The sequence below is a fragment of the Vulpes vulpes genome, chromosome 5 (assembly GCF_048418805.1).
Source record: "Vulpes vulpes isolate BD-2025 chromosome 5, VulVul3, whole genome shotgun sequence".
Classification (NCBI taxonomy): Eukaryota; Metazoa; Chordata; class Mammalia; order Carnivora; family Canidae; genus Vulpes; species Vulpes vulpes.
The window spans coordinates 75,946,844-75,960,780 of NC_132784.1; the positions used below are offsets into that span (position 1 = coordinate 75,946,844).

General features: G+C 37.2%; 1 protein-coding gene across 1 annotated transcript; it reads right to left on the minus strand.

The window, feature by feature from the left end:
- Nucleotides 1-3,618: 3,618 nt before the first annotated feature.
- LOC112912600 (olfactory receptor 4C11-like) lies at nucleotides 3,619-4,551 on the minus strand. The gene has a single exon (XM_025989272.2). The coding sequence runs from the start codon at nucleotides 4,549-4,551 to the stop codon at nucleotides 3,619-3,621; it is 933 nt and encodes a 310-aa protein (XP_025845057.2).
- Nucleotides 4,552-13,937: the final 9,386 nt, after the last annotated feature.

A 13,937-nucleotide genomic window follows, 5' to 3' on the forward strand; every position in this document is an offset into this window, starting at 1 on the left:
TCTCTCCTGTTCTGAACACCTGCTTCTCTCCCCAAGTTAGGGAAGTTCTCAGCTATGATTTGTTCAAATTCTTTTCTGGCCCTCTAGCCCTCTTGGCACTCTCTGTAACCCCAAATATATGTAGATTTTTCCTTCTGGGGCTATCATTTATTTCCCTTAACCTTTCCTGATGGTCTTTTAATGGTTTTTCTCTTTTTTCCTCAGCTTCCTTGCTTGCCATCAACTTGTCTTCTATGTCATGCAATTTCTTCCACCACATTAACTCTCATCGTTACCAGTTTGGATTGCATCTCATTTAATTGATTAATTTCAGCCTGATTAGATCTAAATTCTGCAGTCATGAAGTCTCTTGAATCCTTTATGCTTTTTTCCAGAGCCACTAGTAGCTTTATAATTTTGCTTCTGAAATGGCTTTCTGACATTTAATTGTAATCCAAATTTTGTAACCCTACAGCAGAGAATACTATTTCTGATTCTTTCTTTTGTGGGGAGTTCTTTCTTCTAGTCATTTTGCTCAGTGCAGAGTGGCTGTATGAATGGTCTGAGTCAAGAATACCAAGCACAGCCTAAGTAAATTTAACCCTAAATGGTTCTGCCAGTGTCAAAGACCAGAAGACATAGACCAGAATGTAATAATACAAAGGACCACTAAAGTGACAAACAAATTTTAAAACAAAGTAGTAGGGCAGCCCTGGTGGCACAGTGGTTTAGAGCCACCTTCACCCCTAGGTGTGATCCTGGAGACCCGGGATCAAGTCCCACATCCGGCTCCCTGCATGGAGCCTGTATCTTCCTCTGCCTGTGTCTCTGCCTCTCTCCTCTCTGTATCTCTCATGAATAAATAAATAAAATCTAAAAAAAAAAGCAAAGTAGTAAAAAATAAAAGGCCAAGGATCACAAAGAAGAAGAAGAAAAAAGAAGAGGAAAAAAGGAAGCATAAAGAGGAAAAAAAAGAAAACAAAAAGGAGAGGAATTAAAGGCGGGGGGGACTGGGAGATGGTGGTGGTGATGATATTGCAGTGGAGGGAGAATGTAGTCTACCTAACAGGTCCTAGAGTGTGATCGTCTTGGTTCTGAGTATATTAAGTTTTGTATTTTAGAAGATGCTCAGTCCCAAATTTATATAAACCAGAAATACTTGTAGAAAGCCCCAAAATTGATCACCAAAGCATAAATGAGATAAAAAGAGGGGGCAGAATGGGAATGAAGAATCTCACAGAATGAACCAGTGCTGTATACCACTTGGTTCTGGGTGCATGCTGGTCATGTTTAGAAGGTATTAACTTCTGCCATTGTAGAACAAATGAGGCAGAGGAAACAAAAAAACACAAAACAAAACAAAAACATATCTTATATATCTCCTAAAATTAAGTTGAGTATGTTGAAGGGAATCTAGAAGTGGAAAATATATCTAAAAACTGTAATTGTAGAAATATGAAAGTGAAAAAGGAAGAAACAAAAAATGGTAAAATATTGTAGCTAAGGTCAGAAAAGTGAAAAAAAAAAAAACCTGGAAATTTACAGTCTGATATAAAAACAAGTTGAACTTGAAAAAGGAAAAAAACAAAAAGGAGGGGTGCCCTCTAGTTCTATATACTGTAAGTCCCTCGCCTTCTGGAGCTTTCCAGCACTGCTGGGTCAAGAACTTGCTCTTCCCCTGTCCTTCCAGGTGGTCTTCTGGGGGAGGGGCCTGTTGTGCTGATTCTCAGGTGTGTGTACCTAGAGAGCTGCCCTCCTTACCACTGGGTTCCAGGCTCAGTGGGAGCTGTTCATCCTGTGAGGCCCTATCCCCTGACGGCCCTACCCCTCCCAGGCACAGGGTGACACCAGGAGGAACAATCCCACTGGTGTCAGCCAGCTCTCCAGCCTTGGTGTCAGCTCCCGCAGTAACTCCCGCAGGTCCCAGTCCGCAGGGGCCTGGATGCTCCAGGGGGTCGGGGGGCGCTGTCCTGTACAGCTCAGGGCACTCTGCAGCAGGAGCATCCTTGCTGTCCTGTGCTCTCCCCTCCTCTGCCTGTCCTGGGGGAGCCGCAGGATCCTGGGCTGTGCCCCCTGGTGCCCTGGGATCCCAGGCCTGTGCTGCTGGAATCACGCTCCTTGTCCAACGGCCCCGAAGGCAGCAGGGCACAGCCCCCTCCACCTGGAGCCGCTGCCTGAGCTGCTCCAGAGGCCCCACCGGGCATGCTCCAGCCCTTTATCGCGCTTGGCCAGTGGTGTGTGGGGCGCTCTCCCCTGGGCGCACTTCCTCTGTGACTCCGGGAGACTGGGGCTCCACGATCCTGCACCAGTTCCCTGCTAAGCGCCTTTCCATCCGGGAAGAATCCCGTGCAAAATTTTAAAGTTCCCCCTTCTCCGCGGCTGGGCTTTGCTGTCCCCGAGGCTCCCGCTGCCCCCTTAGTCCAACTCCTCGTGGGGCCCCTCCCCCACTTGATTCTTTTTTATTTTTCTCCACCTTCCTACCTTGTTAGAAGCCAAAACCTTTCTCTCTGTAGGGTACAGGCTGTTCTCTCTTTAAATCTCAGGTCATATTTGTAGGTTTTCAGGATAGTTTGAAGTTATCTTCTGTAACTTTTGGAAGTTGGTGGGGCCAGGTGAATTGAGGCCCCTACTCCTCTGCCATTATGCTCATTTTTCCCTTAAGACTAGGTTTTACCTTTCTGTACTTCGATCTCAGAAAATATGTTGTATCTATGGTGCATTTTAAATTCTTATTTAGTCTTGCCAGCCTAGATTATTTTGCCTCCTTCCCTCTTTGGCTTATAGAATTCTCTTGGTATATACCAATCACACAAATTAGCTGAATATCTCAAGATCTTTGTAATAAAACACTTCAAAACCCCATGCATAATGTGTCAAATATGTTATAGCCAAAAGAAACAATAAGAAAACATATGTATATATATCTACACACACACACACACACACACACACACACACACACACTTTTAGTCCTTTGGTTCACTTGTATGGAACTTTGTAAAGATATACTAATGGGGGATCCCTGGGTGGCTCAGTAGTTTAGTGCCTGCCTTTGGCCCAGGGCCTGATCCTGGAGTCCCAGGATCTAGTCCCACATCAGGCTCCCTGCATAGAGCCTGCTTCTCTCTCTACCTGTGTCTCTGCCTCTCTCTCTCTGTGTCTGTCATGAATAAATAAATAAAATCTTAAAAAAAAATAAAAAAATAAAGACAAACTAATGATATAATGTAAAGAATTTCTAATGCAAAAAAAAAGTCCCATTGCTCTGAATGTGTTGAAAAGACAGTAGGATACCTTATTTGAAACGTGCTATACAGGTAATTACAAGTCATAAAATATTTTATTTATGGATGATCATTTTTTGAACAGTTGTGATTGTATAAATATCTTTCTTATTAATATACCAGAGTGTAGACAGAGTTTTGAGCAGTATTTCACAATCAGCAACATTAAAAGTGAGCTCGCAATAGAAGAAAGAACCAGGCTGGCAATATCAGGGAAGCTACTAGTTTAAGGGCAGAAGTACCGAGAAAAGTAAGGAACTCTGGTGTGATATATTAGAGTGTGTTGGGTAAATCAGGATACACAGTATCATATTTGATATCTGTACAGATTAAGTAATCAACCAAAGTCCTCAATTCATCTTCTGGTTTCTGAGGTAATCTTGATATGCCATAGCTTTCTCATGGCATTTTTCACTTCTGCATTCCTCAGTGTGTAGATGAGTGGGTTGAGAAAAGGTGTCCCAATAGTATAAAATATGGCCATCATCTTGTCTATGGGGAAAGTGGTTGGGGGGCGTGTATAAATGAATATACAGGGACCAAAGCATAAGACTACTACAATGATGTGAGAAGTGCAAGTAGAGAGAGCTTTTTTCCTCCCTTCCGCACTGTGGTTTCGCAGTGAATGCAAGATGACAATGTAGGAGATCATCAGAATCACAAAACTGCTTGAGCAAATGGCCCCACTATTAGACACCAACAGTAGGTTGATCTTATAAGTGTCCATGCAAGCAAGTTTCAGCAAGGGCTGCAAATCACAGCAGTAATGATCAATCAAATTGGGTCCACAGAAGGGCAATCTCAAAGCCAGGATAATCTGGGCTATAGAATGGATAAAAGATCCAATCCATGCCAGAACAATTAGGATGGTGCAGACCTGCCGGCTCATGATGGTTGGGTAGTGTAAGGGCTTACAGATGGCCACATACCGGTCAAAGGCCATGAGGAGGAGGACAAAAACCTCCATGCAACCAAAGAAATGTAGTGCAAAGACTTGAGTCATGCATTCATTGTAAGTTATGGTATTTTTTGCAGAGAGTGAATCCACAATTAGTCTAGGGGCTGTGGAAGTTGAAAAGCAGGAATCAGCAAAGGACAAATAAAATAAGAAATAGTACATGGGGCTCCCAAGTGTCCGGCTGGACTTGATGGTCACAATAATAAGCAAATTCCCAACCACAGTTCCCAAATAAAAAATGAAAAATATTACAAATACCGTTTTCTTTTTCATAGGATCTTGGGTCAATCCTAACAGTATGAACTCAGCAGTACTGTTATTTTGCTGCATTATTTCAGGCAAAGTGGAGAAAATGTAGGATAGAAATAATTAATCTGCAAGGAAATGTTCTGTGAAATGAATACTCTGTATTTGGAGGTTTAATCCATATGTTTGATCCTTGAAGTGCCACTACCAGTGTATAATCCACCATTCATGTTGTTTTCTCCTGAATAAAGTGGAAACCACAATATTTATTTACAACTTATTAACTTGGTTGCTTATGAAACAAAAAATATATCAATAACTATAGAGACCTGATTATTCAGGCATAATAAACATTAATTTAGAGGATTCGATAGAAGAGGGCATCTTTCTGAGCTGAATGTGTTTTTTTAGTTTCTAGCAAGGACCTATTTGGATACAAGTCTACAAAATGGGGAAAATTCATCATAATGCACTTTCACACTACTTCAACATGGTAGTTTAGTAGTAAAGTATCTTACAATAAATATTCTGAACATTCAAGGATCATGTAGAAACATTTGATAGTGTTTTCCTTAATGAAACCTAAAAGAAAGAAAGAGAAAGGCAGAGAGGACAAGAGATAAACAATCAGCATTTTAGCAGTGAATATTCAGGCAATTGGTCAGTCCATTGTGAAACGTATTTTTTAATCTGTTACCGAACTGAGTTTAATTCACTGTTACTAATTCTTTTTTTCATTGTTACTAATTCTTAATAATTTCTATTTTTATTTTTACAGTTCTAAATTCAGTTTCTTTTTTTTTGTATATTTTTTATTGGAGTTCGATATGCCAACATATAGTGTAATACCCAGTGCTCATCCCGTCAAGTGTCCCCCTCAGTGCCTATCACAAAACATTTTACTTTTTGTTTTAATTTAAAAAATTATTACTTTTTTTGAGAGATCACTGACAGAGAATGAGAGAGAGTAAACATGACTGCAGTGGAGGGAGGAGCTGAGGGATGAAGTTTAGCCTTTCTCCTGAGAAGGGGGTTTGATACAGTGTTCGATCTCTGGACCCTGAGTTCATATCTGGGGCATAAGCAGATGTTTAACCGAAAGAGCCACTTGGAACCCCTAAAACCTTGTACTTTTAAAATTATACATTATTGTATTAATTTATTAGATATAATAGTAAATTATATACTTACATATCAATGTATATGTATATATATTCATATATTTATATGTTGCATTTTTGGAATAGAAGTTAGGAGGATGACCTTCTCCATAATATATTTCATTTGAGAGTTCAAAATATGCCATAGTCATGCTGCATTAAAAATAAAGCTTTTAAAAACCTAATCCTTGTAGATTGTTTAATTAATCTCCTTGGCATATTACTAGTTCATACAAACTGTCTTGTGACATGGGCTGCAGGAAAAACAAGATTTCCAGGGCCACATGAAAGTTTAAATGTTTGAGAAGGTGGGTGAGTCAGCTGTAGAGCCAATTCTGGACTCAGGGACTTTACCACCTCATGCCCCAACAACACTGCCATTCACTACAGGTTCCACTGTAGTTTCAAGAGATGACAAATACGTTCTTTGTCCAAATCCAGCAAAGAAGAATGAAATCTTGTTCATGGTATCTAACAATTAAGTATTATAAAAGGATTATCTATCTATTGTTCTATCAGTCCACCTATTGATCTATCATCTATATACCCATCTACCTATCTACTTGATAGAATTATAGTTTGAGACATTTGTATAGTTCACATAATAATAGAAGAGTGGCATACATAAAAGAAGCAAAATAAAGTGATTTTTATCTGTTCACTGCTGATTTTAAGCATCTAGAAAGAAGTACATATTTAATAATAACTATTCATAAAATGAATGAAAGATTTAAGAGAATCTACTATTGATACAACCCAATATCTTTGGTCCTATTCAATACTCAGTTACCACTGAAAATGGCTCCTACTTCTTCCAAAGTAAAATCATCATCTCCATGGAGTATTTTCTGGAACACTCAAATAGGTATTATTTCTATTTGATTATTTCTCCACCGGGAGCTGCTGTCCATTTCTTTTATTTCAGCTTCTCACATTAGACTGTAAAACACTTCTAGAAAATTCTCTAAACCTTCTATCCTTCCACAAATTTAATACGTAAAAACGTGTTAGGTGTGCACTGTAGCATTGATCAGATAAATTTTCTCTGAGTATTAAATACAAGTTAATCCCCAACACAAATCTCACCAGTTTTGATAAGAGCTTATTCAAAAGTTAGGATGTTCAGTCAACCTCTTTTCTTCTCAAGAAAGAAAAGAATTTCTCACTCACATGAGAATTTAAAAAAAAAAAAAAGTGTTCTAAAATTCTGTCTGAGCTCTTTGCTGTCACTGAGATCAGGTTCTTGCTTGCATGCCAAAGATAAAGTTTGTCTTGATTTCATCCCACATCTTCTGAAATCCATTCTCACTTGGAATTTTTACTGGAAAATGCTTCTCTTTTGCCTTTCCTGCAGCAGTATTTAAACAGGAATGATGCATAATATAGGAGTCTAGGGAAAGTCATTCCCTAAAGTGTCCCTTCTCTTTTAATTGAAGCACATGAACTAGGTGAGATAAAGAACTTAAAGTTCAATATATATTAATAGATTATGGGGAAAAGGTGATCTCTTCTTGTAATTAAGGGTGTTTAATAGGGTCAGAAATAATATCTTTTGAATAGAATGAAAAACCTGTGATTACATAGTAATCAGAGTCCTAGACTTGGCATCTGATATCATTATTCAAGAAAATGAATTAATCCTTCTTAAAGAAATGGCTGATTCAAAAGATAAAAATAAAAAAAAAGAAATGGCTGATTCTAAGTTTTGGGCAGGGAATGTACAAGATGAATTGGAGTATCTTGTAATGCTAGGGATGCTAACACATTCACACACATGCACAGTCACTCACACTGTAATGAGAATATTACAAAGGTACACAAGAGCCAATGGAAAGCCCTCCCACTGCCCAGTGCCAAAAACTGGAAAAAAATATTGATCAACACAATCAATGACAATGAATTGAAATGTACCTCATAGTGTAAAAAATCCACAAGTTGTTATTGATATAACCACTTAAATAAATAACTAATAAATCAGAGGCAATAGACATATCTCACATTAAAAAGAACTGGGCAGCCCTGGTGGCTCAGCAGTTTAGTGTCGCCTTCAGCCCTGGGTGTGATCCTGGAGACCTGGGATCGAGTCCCATGTCAGGCTCCCTGTATGGAGCCTGCTTCTCCCTCTGCCTATGTCTCTGCCCGTCTCTCTCTATCTGTGTGTGTGTGTGTGTCTCATGAATAAATAAATAAAATCTTAAAAAAATAATTTCTAATGATTTTGTAGGTTCCTCTCAAAGGGTTATAGGATAACTCTTAATCTCTTATTTGTGGCCTCTACCCAAGTTAAGTTCCTTCCAAAAGTCACATTTTGGAATAAGGAAGGGGGAGTAAACCTACAGAGGAGAAATCTAGCAACACAACCTCAGCCAGGTGATCAGGCTTAAAGCAGTGGTGATGAGTCACACTGAAAGTATGTACCTACTGGTTTGATGTGATGCAAATGGCACTTTGTCTCAGTAACCTTTGTCCCATAACCCACAACCCAAGTCTAATCCTGAGTACAGTACTAAACTCCACGTGGAGGTTTTATAAAATGTCGGAATAGTTCTCCTCAAAACTGTCAAGTTCATCAAAAACAAAAAAAAAAATGTAAGGGGCCCCCGGGTTGCTCTGTTGGGTAAGCCTCCCACTCTTGTTTTGGCATGATCTCAAGGTACTGGGATCCAGCCTGAGTAGTGCTCTACAATAAGTTTGGAGCCTGCTTCTCTGCACCCTCTCTCTCTCTCCCTCTGCCTTTCCCTCTGATTTCACACACACACACACACACACACACACACACACTCTCTCTCTCTCTCTCTCATAAATAAATAAATAAATAAATAAATAAATAAATAAATAAATAAATAAATATTTTAAAACTCAAGAAACGTTAAGAATACACTTATTGTAATGGGCACTGAGTAAGGTATAGAATTGTTGAATCATACTGTACACCTGAGACCTATAGTGCTGTATGTAATCATACCTGAAATAAAGAAAGAAAAGACATTAGGAGAAACTGTTATGTCTAGAGGTGCAGAAGAAGACATGACAACTGCATACAATGAGGTATGCTGGCTGGGAGTCTGGCAAAGAAAAATGGCATTGGTTAAAAACAAAGAAAATGAATAAAGACAGATGTTAGTTAAAACTAGTATGTTCATATTTGTGAAAAATGTGCCATGTTATTTAGGATGGTAACTGGGGAAACTGAGAGCAGAGTATATGGGAACTTTATCATTTCCACAATTTTCCTGTAAATATAAAACTGAATAAAATATAAATTTATTAAAAATAGATAACTTATTTCAATCAATAATGTCATCAAAATTTATCTGTTTGTAGCGTGGATGCGAAATACCTTCCTTTTCAATACCAAATAAAACTCTATTGTATGTATAGCACAGTTTGTTTATTCCTATGTTGATGGATGCTTGGGTTGCTTACACATTTTGACTATCAAGGGCTTGGGGCTGCAGTTATTGGTTATTTGAAGATGTGGTCTTGTGGGCAGCTGAGGTGATAGTATGCTGTTTTCTTTTTTATGGGTCTTTGTTATTCGTTGCATGCCACATCCCTTCCGCTCATCCTGTGCCTTCGGAAAACACTGGAAGCCCAATTATCATATCGTCTTCGTCCAGTTCAGCACGTTCCTGGTCACCATGGACTGTGTTTGAAGTCCTCAGAAACTCCTTCCTTTTCAATGCTGAATATTCTGTTGTACACATGCCACAAAACTGAACTGCAAAGTCTATGTCCCATTTTGAGTCTAAAGAATAAAACGTGCTATAAACCAGTAAGAGGTGATGTCCCAGTTTAATCTATAAGCAGGAGGAACCTGAGAATCAAGAAGAATTAATGTGAAAGTGACAAGCCCTCAGACATGAAGAGCTAATGGTTCATAAAATAAAACCATAAAATGGTTTATATGTCATAAAAGTTTATCTGTGTTGTAGCATGGATCCGAAATACCTTCCTTTTCAATACCAAATAAAACTCTATTGTATGTATAGCACAGTTTGTTTATTCCTATGTTGATGGATGCTTGGGTTGCTTACACATTTTGACTATCATGACTAATGTTTATATGGAGGACATGGGTGTACCCAGATCTCTTCTGGTGCCCACTTTCAATGCTTTTGGCATATACCCAGAAGTGGAAATGTTAGGTCAGTTGGTAAATTTTTTTTTTTTTTTTACTTTCTGATGAATGTCCTACTGCCTTTAACAGTGGTTGCACCATTTTTATATTCTTATGAACACTGAGTTTGTTTAGTGATGTTCGGTATTTTTTTTTTAATGTGTGCTCTTTCTCTATTGTATATATATTTTTTGAGATGTTTATTCAAGTCTTTTTTTGATATTTAGTTGTAGGAATCCCATTAATTGCATTTTCATTCTTTTGATTGTGGACTTTGATGCATGGAAGTTTTTAATTTTAAGGTAGTTTAATTAATTAATTTATTTCTCTGTAGCCTGAGTTTTTGTGTCATATTCAAGAAATTATTGCCTAAGATAATGTCCTGAAGCTTTCTTTTTAATTTATATTTTCCTCTAAACATTTTATAGTTTTAGCTCTTATACTTAGGTCTTTGATTCATTTTGAGTTTATTTTGTAGATAGTAAAGTTAGGGGTCTGCCTTCATTCTACACGTGAATATCTAGTTTTTCGAAAACTACTATTTGAAAAAACTATCTTTCCCTATTGGGTGATTTTGGAACCCCTGTAGAAAGTCATTTGACCATATATGTGATGGTGTATTCCTGGGCTCTCCAATCTATTCCATTTGTATATATGCCAGTATTTGTATTTATGCCAGTACCATACTGTTTAGAACACTGCCAATTTTTTTAAAAATAAATTTATTTTTTATTGGTGTTCAATTTACCAACATACAGAATAACACCCAGTGCTCATCCCATCAAGTGCCCCCCTCAGTGCCTGCCACCCAGTCACCCCCATCCCCATCCCCCTCCCCTTCTACCACCTCTAGTTTGTTTCCCAGAGTTAGGAGTCTTCCATGTTCTGCCTCCCTTTCTGATATTTCCCACTTACTTTTTCTCCTTTCCCCTTTATTCCCTTTCACTATTATTTATATTTCCCAAATGAATGAGATCATATAATTTTTGTGCTTCTCCGATTGACTTATTTCACTCAGCATAATACCCTCCAGTTCCATCCACGTCGAAGCAAATGGTGGGTATTTGTCATTTCTAATGGCTGAGTAATATTCCATTGTATACATAAACCATATCTTCTTTTTGAAGAATTAGACTGAGGCTAAAATACTATACTATTAGAAAACTGTTGAAACATAATTCTTACTATATATAGAAAGTACCAGTCTTTAAGATGCTACTGAAAACCCTACCTTATAGACTTAGATGATCTTAATGATGTTTAGGGATTTTAAGGAATAATTACACCTTCAAATTGACCTTTTCTTGGATAGTAAACTTTTGATATGAAAGATAAGACACACTCAGACACAGACTATTTAGGAAATTAGATACCAATTAACGATTCTTGAAAAGTGTTTCTATTGATCTAAATCTTTCCTTCTAGCCTAATACATCAAATTTCTTCATAGAAAATCTGGGATTTGAATTTAGAATGAATTATTTTGAAACACTGTGGAGAAATGGTCTACAGATGGCTTTGTTCCCATAGGCAAGAGACAAGAAATGTGGAGGAAACACTTTCTTTTTCTTTCTTTCTTTTTTCTTTTTCTTTTTCTTTTTTTTTCCAATTGGTCATTCTTGTAATGAATCTTGGTCTGGAAATGCAAACCCCCCACAATATTTTCCTCTGGCATCGCAGGGATATTTAAAGAGATTTCCAAAAAGATTCAAGGACCTTGGCTTAGAGCTGCTGCTTTCTCGCTCAGGAATGATCTCCTGTGATGGAAAGATTTTGTCTTAGAAGCAGGTATACTAAAGAGACATGATTGAGAAACACCCAATTTTGAATAAGGAATTGCATTCCCTCTACTGGGAACCCAACCATGCAAGAATGCCCTTTCTTTTTGTGAACTTTGGTTTCCAAGAAGGCTAAAGGTAATGTGAATAGGAAAATGGCATAATTTGGGTGTGGAGTCCTGTGATGTTCTTAACCTGTTGACTCAAGTCACAGAAAGACCTTTTGCCTCCCTAACAATATTAAAACATTTCTGGAAACTTGCTATTAATTGCACCAGAGCTAGAACAATGAGGACATAAAATCAATGGAATGAAATTAAACAGAAGCTCTAATAGGCTCCTAATTAGTAATCTCTGGAACTCATGGTTTGGTCGGTAAGGAATACTAGGCAACATTAAACTTGTGGAGAGATATCAAAACACAGCAAAAAATTCTAATTTTAACCACAAGAATTGTTCCATAGTCTTGTTGCTTGGTATTGTTATTTTCCATGTAGTCATTCAAGGAGGTATGTGGTGATATAGTATTGTGGTTTTAATTTGCTTTCCTTAATGACTAATGATGTTGAGCATTTTTATCATGCTATTTTTGGCCATTTCCATATTTTTTTAAGTTTTCATTTAAATTCCAGTTAGTTAACATACAAGGTAATATTAGTTTCAGGTGTACAATATAGTGATTCAAATCTATCAGGCTCATCACAAGTGCTCTCCTTAACCCTCCGTACTTATTTAACACATCCCCCACACCCATCTCCCTTCTGGTAACCATCATATTGGTCTCTATTCTCTATTTTTCTATTTAGAAGTCTGTTTCTTGGTTTGCCTCCCTCTCTCTGTCTCTTCTTCCCCACATACTTCTTTGCTTTATTTCTTAAATTCCACATATGACTGAAATCATATGGTATTTTATATTTCTCTGACTGACTTATTTTGCTTAGCATAATACTTTCTTGCTCCATCTATGTCATTGCAAATGTAGGTTTTCATTCTTTTTGATGGTTGAGTAATTATTCCATTTTATACATATGGTTATATATATATGGTTATATATATGGATATAAATATCATACCACATCAAATCCAACACATCTTCTTTATCCATTTATGGGGTGATGGATTCTTGGCCAGTTTCCATGATTTAGCTATTGTAAATAATGCTGCTGTAAATATTGGGATGTGTGTATCCTTTGAATTAGTCCTTTTGTATTCTTTTCCTTTTTTAAAAGATTTTATTTATTTATTCATGAGAGACACACACACACACAGATGCAGGGACACAGGCAGAGAGAGAAGCAGTTACCATGCAGGGAGCCATTTCCATGCAGGGAGCCTGATGCAGGACTTGACCCCAGTACTCCAGGATCACCCCTGGGGTGAAGGTGGCACCAAACTGCTGAGCCACCAGGGCAGCCCACTTTTGTATTCTTTGAGCAAATACCTAGTAGTACAATTTCTGGATTATTGGGTGGCATCCAAAATATATATAGAACTTATAAAACTTAACAATCAAAGAATAATCCCAATAGAAAAGGGGCAGAAGACTTGAGCAGATATTTTTTCAGAGACGACATGCAGATGGTTAACAGACACATGAAAAGATGCTCAACATCACTGATCAAGAAACACAAATCAAAACTTCAATGAGAAATCACCTCACACTTGTCAGAATGGCTAAAATCTACAATACAAGAAGGAAAAGATGTAGGCAAGGATGTGGAAAAAGGGGAACACTTCTGCATTGTCAGCGGTAATGCAAAGAGGTGCAGCCACTCTAGAAAATAGTACAGAGGTTCCTCAAAAATGTAAAAACAAAACTACCCTCTGACTCAGCATTTGCATATCTTGTGTTAATTTCTTTCCAAGTACTCTGTACAACATAAAATTAGTAGTTCTGTTTTTTATTCCTTCTTTCTAAGCATTCTTTATATATTGTTGGTATAGGTCTTTTTGCTATATATATCATATATTAAAATAGAAGCTATATTTTTATATAGTTTACATATCAATGACATACACACATTTTCTATAATGTAAAATGTTCATAAAGTGTATGTCTATATATAGCTTATTCCTAGTGCATGGATAGCCTTTACATATTTAAAAAATTAACATCTAATGAGAAAAAGAATTAAAATCTTAACATTTTTCTAATAATTTCTTATAATAATTAAAATTTTTATAATTATTTTGCAATATTTAATAAAGATTGATCCACCCCGAAGGTTAAAAATACTTTTTCATATTTTTATAGGTTTTTCTTTTAACATTTAAATGTCGGATTCATTTTTGGTTAAATTTTGTGTTTAGTATGAGATAGTATATGTGGTTCATTCTTTTTCTCATATGGATATCCAACTGACCCAGCATAATTAGTAGAAAAAAAGTCTATTCTTTCCTTCATAGAATCAC

Excerpts from the sequence above, each read along its gene's own strand:
- LOC112912600 (XM_025989272.2), bottom strand. The coding sequence starts at position 4,551 with ATGCAGCAAAATAACAGTACTGCTGAGTTCATACTGTTAGGATTGACC.